This window comes from Mandrillus leucophaeus, unplaced genomic scaffold (assembly GCF_000951045.1).
Source record: "Mandrillus leucophaeus isolate KB7577 unplaced genomic scaffold, Mleu.le_1.0 Scaffold494, whole genome shotgun sequence".
Lineage (NCBI taxonomy): Eukaryota > Metazoa > Chordata > Mammalia > Primates > Cercopithecidae > Mandrillus > Mandrillus leucophaeus.
In genome coordinates, this window is record NW_012105298.1 from 307,406 (window position 1) to 315,937 (window position 8,532).

At 39.2% G+C, this 8,532-nt stretch overlaps 1 protein-coding gene across 1 annotated transcript in view; it reads right to left on the reverse strand.

Moving 5' to 3' along the window:
• Positions 1-8,315, reverse strand: part of CA13 (carbonic anhydrase XIII) — a 40,672-nt gene extending 32,357 nt beyond the window's left edge. The window contains exons 1-2 of the mRNA XM_011995643.1: positions 8,044-8,315; positions 2,972-3,169 (exon numbers count right to left, since the gene is read on the reverse strand). Coding sequence (XP_011851033.1) covers positions 2,972-3,169; positions 8,044-8,080 — 235 coding nt within the window. The 5' untranslated portion in view covers positions 8,081-8,315. The remainder of the gene's footprint in view (positions 1-2,971; positions 3,170-8,043) is intronic.
• Positions 8,316-8,532: the final 217 nt, after the last annotated feature.

An 8,532-nucleotide genomic window follows, 5' to 3' on the forward strand; every position in this document is an offset into this window, starting at 1 on the left:
TCTTGGCTCACTGCAACCTGTGCTTCCCAGGTTCAAGCCATTTTCCTGCCTCAGCCTCCTGAGTAGCTGGAATTTCAGATGTGTGTCACCACGCCTGGCTAATTTTTGTATTTTAGTAGAGATGAGGTTTCACCATATTGGCCAGGCTGATCTCGAACTCTTGACCTCAGGTGATCTGCCCACCTCGGCTTCCCAAAGTGCTGGGATTACAGATGTGAGCCACCACACCTGGCCTTATTTTTTTATTTATTTGTCTTTTTATTTTCTGAGACAGTTTCACTTTTTCAATGTTTGAGATATTGTAAACAGTAACAAACTACAATTATGGGTGGTATAAACTTTGTATTTAGAAGACTTGGACACTTTTACAATAAATCAATTACATTAACCACAAGAGATGGGGTCTTCCTATGTTACCCAGCTGCCCTCGAACTCTTGGGCCTAACTAATCATCCTCCTTCCCCAGCAGCATGGTGTACCAGTGTGTGTCAGCATGCCTGGCTTAACCATTTTTATTAACATAGATTCACAAAACTGAGGGGTTGAAAGAAACATAGTTGAATATGTATACAAAAGGCCAGGTCCCTCCTTACTTGCATTTCTTCCAAAAAGTTGAAAATACCATGTATTTATTTGTCTTTATGCATTTTTTACAATGCTCTGATGAAAATGTACTACTTAGGCCAGCATGGTGGCTCCCAGCACTTTAGGAGACCGAGGTGGGTGGATCCCTTGAGCCCAGAAGTTCAAGATCAGCCTGGGCAATATGGCAAAACCTTGTCTCCACAAAAAATACAAAACTTAGCTGGGCATGAGAGCACATGCCTGTGGTACCAGCTACCCAGGAGGCTGAGGCAGGAGGATTGCTTGAGCCCAGGAGGTCAAGGCTGCAGTGAGCCATGATCACACCACTGCACTCCAGCCTAGGCAACAGAGCAAGACCTTGTCTCAAAAAAATAGATTTAAAAAAAAAAAAAAACTTACTACTTTTATGAATTTGACAAATATGAGGAAAAAATGTGTGTGGGCTTATAATTTTTGCTAACAATAAAGCTTTACATAAATATAAGATATTACTACTAATCTAAATCAGGGCTCTATTAATAAGTAAAAACTTTCTTTCAATTAAAGATTTTTAAAAATTAACTATATATTTTTTTCATTAATATAGCTAATACAGCTCCATCCTGATCTTAGACTAAAAATAAAAACAATCTGTCAGAGACCCTAAAAAGTGTTTCCAAGTATGATTCTCTCTAATATTTTATCTCATCTTACACTTAAACTTGACACCTTGGGCAGAAACTCTGCTTGGGCAGTAGATAGTCTGAAGAGGGATTAAACATTCATTTTAAGAAAATGTTTTTTTCATCACTTAATAAATTAACAAATAATCTGTGAGTCCATTATTTATTCATGGTGTGAAAGACACTATCCCAAGAACTAATCATTAAATGAAATGATTACATGTCCTAGAAAAAAGTATTAATAGGGAATATACAGAAAGTTTCCAATATTTATATATTTTTAAAATTAAACTTCTACTTTCCCTCCCTTCAATGTTCATTATTAGGAGAATGGTACATAAATTACGATACGAGCATAGATAATACAATTCAACTTTTTAAATTGTTTTATTTTTATTTTATTTTTATTTTTTGAGAATGGAGCTTGCTCTGTCACCCAGGCTGAGTACAGTGGCACTATCATGGCTCACTGCAGCCCTGACCTCCTGAACTCATGCAATCCTCCTGCCTCAGCCTCCAGAGTAGCTGGGACTACAGGCACACCCCATCATGCCTGATTAATATTTTATTTTTTGTAGAGATGAGGTCTCACTATGTTGCCCAAGCTGGTCTTAAACTCCTGGACATAAGCAATCCTCCCACCTCAGTCTCCCAAAGTGCTGGGATTATACGTGTGAGCCACCACACCTGGCTGCAGTTTAGCTTTTTAAACAAGATATATTTTAATCTGGAAAGATGTCTATAAAATATTTGTAAATGGGAAAAAAATTTCAGAGTTATATAGCATTATTCCAAATGTATTTTTAATAAGAAAATGCAAAGCAAGGATGATACACATGTATGTATACATAACTAAGCACTGAAATACTATGGAAGAAGTAGTTACTTCAGGAGAGACTGTGGGAAGAAAGAGACGTTAATATTTGTCATATGTTTCCATATTGTTTTATTTACTATAAGTGGATATTACTTTGGCAATTAAAATAAGGGAATAAGTTTTTTTAAGAACTAAACTTTTTCTATTAAAGCATGTACTAAATGGCATTATAGGTTTGCAAAAAATGCTAAAATAATTACGGCTAATACTTTGCAGAAACAAATCATGAAATATTTATAAAAGCTATTAAACTTCAATATTTTTATAATGGTAAATTCTAAGTTATAATAACAAGTTAAGGTCAATTTTAAATTATCATGCAACATATCCTTTTCTAAATACTCATTATTATTTTAAGGTAAAATTATCTGAAGGTTCAAATATATAACAAGATACCTCAATTCACACGAAGAAAAAATATGCTTCAATTTGACAAATTCCAGGTCTAGCAAAAACAAAACATGAAAGATTAGAGAGTGTATTCTAGGCTGGGCGCGGTGGCTCACGAAGGTAATTCCAGCACTTTGGGAGGTCAAGGCAGGTGGATCACAAGGTCAGGAGATCAAGACCATCCTGGCCAACATGGTGAAACCCTGACTCTACTAAAAATACAAAAAAAAATAGCTGGGTATAGTGGTACGCGCCTGTAATCCCAGCTATTTGGGAGGCTGAGGCAGGAGAATCGTTTGAATTCAGGAGGAGGAGGAGGAGGTTGCAATGAGCCGAGATCGTGCCATTACACTTCAGCCTGGCATCAGAGCAAGACTCCGTCTCAAAAAAAAAAAGTGTAGTCTAATTATTCAAACGCTTCACCCACCACCACACACACACAAAAAGAAAAGCCAACCTGATTTGTCCTCTGTGTCATCAAAGTCAACATTGAAGGAATGGCCGCTGTTGCTGATGATTTTAGCTGAGCTTGGGTCATACTTGATACTAAGTGGTCGGAGGGAAGAGTCATATTTCACTTCTTGGGTTTTTATCTCAATCGGAGATTGCTGATCGCCATCAGCAATAGGGAAAAATTCCTTCCAGTGAATAGGACCTTAAATATATAGGACCAAAAGAAAAGGATTAAATAAGTTCTTTCTCTCAACAAACATACATTGAGTATAACGCGCTGTGCTTGAAATGGAAGAAAACGCAAAGATTAATACAATGAGATTCTCATCCTCAGGTCCTTGGCATCTAATTGTTTTTTTTACAAGATGGGTTGTTTTTATTATAGATGTGGGAAACTCTTGGTGTGCCTTAAGTCATTTTCAAAATTAAACTAACCCTTGTAGACAAAGGAGTCTGTAAATTTTATAAAGTACTCTCCAAAGGTAACCTTCTACCAAACTAAAAACAATAATACAATTCATCATTGAAAACAATGACATACAGTCTCAGCTCCAAGAATGAGCTGTTGCTCCAGAGGTCAAGTTTGCAGATTGGGAGAGTCAAAAAAGCTGAAAAAAGCCATGAAGCAAAGAAAGGGTGTCATTCTTAAAGATACTGTGCTTACTTCTTTATTCTTCCTTCTATCACTCAGTGCTATCTTCTAGTGTCACTCAGGCCTCCACTCAATTACCTGTGATGTGCAACAGGCATACCAAGAAAACATACAAATTTTTCACCTAGGATAATCCAAATAAAATGGCTGCACCATATCAGGAAATGTAATATTGTTGATTATCTGCAGTGGAGTCAGGTTGTAATTTATTTCTCTCTTTCTTCATTTCAGAAGGTTCTTCTGTGGTTATTTTGCCAATGTTACATTTGAATTTCAACACAAGAGACAAGTGTCATCCCGGTCCTCTATTCAAAACGTCAAAATCGTATCCAGTTCACAAATCAGACACATTAGGGAAATTGAAACGAGCCAATCAGCTGACAGTTCCCTTTTCAATCCTCTTTACTTCTTTGGAAGACTCTGTAAAGTCTTGCCTCTCAAAATCAGCAGCAAAGCTGTAGTTTCATGTAAGCTCCACATCATTCTACAAATGTGAGTCACTTTATAGGTTATAGGTTCTTATTCTCTTCTCTCTACTATTCCTGAAATTTATACAGCTATCACCACCTACACTGGGCTACTAAGGTTTACCCACCTACTTTGCTAACCAATCTTTCACTAAAAATCAAGTACTAATTAAAACATCATAGCATGACAATTCATTAAACATATTACTAACAACAACCAAAAAACATTTTTAAATGATACAGTTTAGAGTAATATTTAAAGAAATGCAATATATCACAATCATCAAAAAACTCTAAAGCATAAAACTCTAAATCTTTTTTTTTTTTTTTTGAGACATGGTCTTGCCCTGTTGCCCAGGCTGGAATGCAGAGGTGTGATCTCAGCTCACTGCAGCCTCAACTTCCCAAACTCAAACAATTCTTCTTCCTCAGCTTCCCAAGTAGCTAAGAATACAGGTGTGCACCACCACCACACCCAGCTACTTTTATAAAAACTGTTTTTTTGGTTGAGAGAAAGTCTCACTATAGGCTGGTCTCAAACTCATGGGCTTAGGTGATGCGCATGTCTCAGCTTCTCGAAGTGTTGGGATTACAGGCATGAGCCACCACGCCTGACCCAAATTCTAAATCTAATACCACTTACTATGCATCATTTTTGCAAAAGAGAATGCACACATACACATGTTTTTTCTTTCACATATCCTTCAGGCACAAAAAGTCATAGCATAAATATATAACTATACACTTAGCTTTAAAGGTGTCATCTGACAAACTGGACTTCAAAGCCACTTGAGCATCAAAAGTCCTTGCTTAGAATGTATTACAGAAAAAGCCTTGTTTATTCAATAATTTTACCATCTTTCTGAGTACTTTTTCTATATATAACCCAGACCTTTTTTCCCCCTTAATTCAGAAAAAGCCTTCTATTTCACTGCCACCAAGTAAGAGTTAACCTAATGAAAATTCAATTTCAAATACGCAATGTGTGTTTCACAACATGCAGGTGATATTCTTCCAGTCACTAAAGAGTTGCTTTCTTCTCCTAATTGCTTTGCTCTCCTATTTCCAGTCATTTGTAAACAGAACTATTTTTCTAAAAAGTCAAACCAAAATAAAATAAAAGTAATAATACTTTGTATCACATTTCCAATATTATCTACTAACTACCAAAGTCAATTCAGCACCCTGCCTCTTAAAGACATCCCCTTTTTCAATTTTTCCAAAAAAAAATTTCCTCCTCCTCCTCCTCCTTCTCCTCCTTGTCCCCTCCATGACCCAGCAGGCTAGTCTAGAACTCCTGGCCTCAGGCTATCCTCCCATCTCAGTCTTTTGAGTAGCTAGGATTACAGGTGCAAGCCACCATAATCAGCCTAAACAGAAGTCTTTTTTTTTTTTTTAGACGTTGTTTCGCTCTTGTTGCCCAGACTGGAGTGCAATGGCGTGATCTCGGCTCACTGCAACTTCCGCCTCCCAGGTTCAAGCAATTCTCCTGCCTCAGCCTCCTGAATAGCTGGGATTACAGGCACGCGCCACCACGCCCAGCTAATTTTGTATTTTTAGTAGAAACGAGATTTCTCCATGTCGTTCAGGCTGGTCTTGAACTCCTGATCTTAGGTGATCCACCCGCCACGGCCTCCCAAAGTGCTGGGATTACAGGTGTGAGCCACCGAGCCCGGCCAGCAGAATTCTTAATTAGAGATATGTGGTGGTTGCTCAATTGATTTAGGAACTTTTAAATATCTACAGTGATACACACTTTTCAGTGATGTTACATTCCCTAAACTAAACTAATAAAGCAGTCAAAAGTTAGGGGAAGACATCTTAAGTTATTTGTCAAGGCAGTACCCTTTCAGGGCTTCAAGACTTGATGTTTTATTTCATCAGTGTTGCTATCCCCAGCTTAAGTTTCCTTTTATCTGCTCAGTCACTGGTTTTACCAATGTTTAAACAGAAAAAAAACAACAACAATAAAACTTGCCTAGTTAAGCCCAGAGTGGTGGCTCACGCCTGTAATTCCAGTACTTTGGGAGGCCAAGGCAGGCAGATCACTTGAGGTCTGGAGTTCTAGACCAGCCTGGCCAACATAACGAAACCTTGTCTCTACTAAAAATACAAAAATTAGCCAGGCATGGTGGTGCATGCCTGTAATCCCAGCTGCTCGGTGGAGCTGAGGCGGGAGAATCCCTTGAACCCAGGAGATAGAGGTAGCAGTGAGCCAAGATAGTGCCACTGTACTCCAGCCTGGGCAACAGAGCAAGACTCATCTTAAAAACAAAAAACAAACAAACAAAAACCTTGCCTAGTTAGTATATAATACATTTCCAATAGGATTTTCCCAATCTTTCTCTGAAGACCACACCGTTAAGTAAGGATGTGGTCTTCAGAGAGAGATTGCATCTAAAAGAAGGGAATGGCTAACTCCTAACAGAACAATTCCTAACAGAAATACAAAACCACTCCTTATTAATGGCTTTGCTAAGATGAATTTTTTAAATTCCTGAAATAAGCTTCATCTGGGCCAGTAATTTCTAACCTACTAAAGAGTAATCAATATCCATTGATTGAAATACCCTTCTTCTTCCTAACTACCATAAGAGCGCAGTTGGGATTCAATGACTCTTAAATAACTCTAATAAAAACGACTTCAGCAGAGAGGGAAATGAAAATAGATTTGTCATGTTTTCCCCCTAAACATTCACTGGAAATTAGCAAAATGTAAGATTATAATTATGGCCTTAATGAAGAAGTCTGTGTATACACTTTATTATTAAAGTTATAAATTTTACCTGCTGCCATTTTTAAACTAGCATGTTTAAAAACAGGCTACAATTAGAAATTAAACAGGCTACAATTAGAAACGGAATTTTTCTGTTAGTTTGTGAAATTAAACTTTCTATAAAATTTGACCATTCTATACTATTCAATCATGTACATGCTAATAGAAGGAACGTATTATTATTCACAGCCTTAATTTTTTTCTTTAATTATTATTACGTATTTACTCCTTAAAAAGACAAAAATTGTATATATTTATGTGTACAACATGATGTTTTGAAATATATGCACATTGAGGAATGGCTAAATCAGGCTTTAATTTTGCCAGTTATTTACTATAAGGCTTTTTGGTGTCACTGCGATTATTTCAAATAATTATTATTTGAAACAATCAGTTTAACGTAGTAACAAGAAAAAATGTTTTTACTTTTGATAATGTGGGATATGCAAGATGAAAAGTGTATGTCTCGTTATTGTTTATCCTATAATTTCAGTAATCCTTTGCTCACCCTGCAAGGATGAGCATGGAAAGAGAGGAAGAGTGAAGAAGTAACCCACGATGTAACTTCATTTCCAGCAAGAACGTGAACCCTTACCAAAGTCCCCAGTAGTAGTCAACCAACTGCAAATTGCTGTGGGAATATTACAGTAACAGTTATTAGGAAACATACAGTTTTTTGTTTGCCACGAAGCCAACTTAGTCTTCAATGTCACAATGCAAGTTAAGATTTCCTAAATATATTTCCAAAGATTTTCTATGATTTGTTTCTCCTAAGTGAATAGTGAGCTTAAAAGACTGAAAGCGGACTTGTCCTTATTTCATCAAAGTGTGTCATCAGACTTCTAATTTCCAAGCCTTTAATTGATAAGTGGCTGTTACTAGGCAAAGTCCTTGGCTTTTCAGATGAAGGTGAACGCACACGTATGAACACTTGGGAGTTTGGGGAATCCTGATAGAGATACACACCAACGCTCACATCCACTACCAACAACCCGTCCACCCTGACAAGCCAGCTCTCCGCTTCCTGCACTGGGCTCTGAGGAGTGCTGCTAGGTTTAAAGAGGAACCGAAAAGTTTCCCAAAGTGTGAGCCGAGTGTGCGGTCAGCGAGCGCCGGGGCGTCGCGCCAGTCCTCCCGCCCCCCCGCCCAAAGCTCCCCTCGGATCAGGAAAAGGCGCTCACCATTGTGCTCCCGGTATCCCCAGCTGAGCCTCGACATGGTCCCTCGGGGTGGAAAGCAGAGGAAGATGTGGCTGGGCAGCGAGAGCGCGGAGGGAGCGGGCGGGGAGGGGCGCGGGAGGGAGCCTGCTAGGGCGGGACCGCGGGGCGCCGGCGGCAGGAGTGCGAAACCGTGAACCCAGCCCGGGGCGCTCCCGCCCGCGTCCTACAGGCGGCAGAGGCGTGCGGGGAAGGCGCCCCCGCGGCTGGCTGAGTCCTGGAGGGCGCGAGTCCCTGGGGGATCTCCTGCCTTCTGAGAAGGAGTCACTCAGGAGAGGAAAGTTTTGCCTAGAGGGCTTCCAGGAAATAAATGAGTCACCAGAGCCTGGAACTGCCAGGCTGGGAGGTGGGGATCCTGGTGGAGGCGTAAAAGAGGTCGGTGATGGTCGTGGCAGTGGTGATTACAAATACAAAACAATAATGACGATGGTAATCACCACCATTGAAAAAATA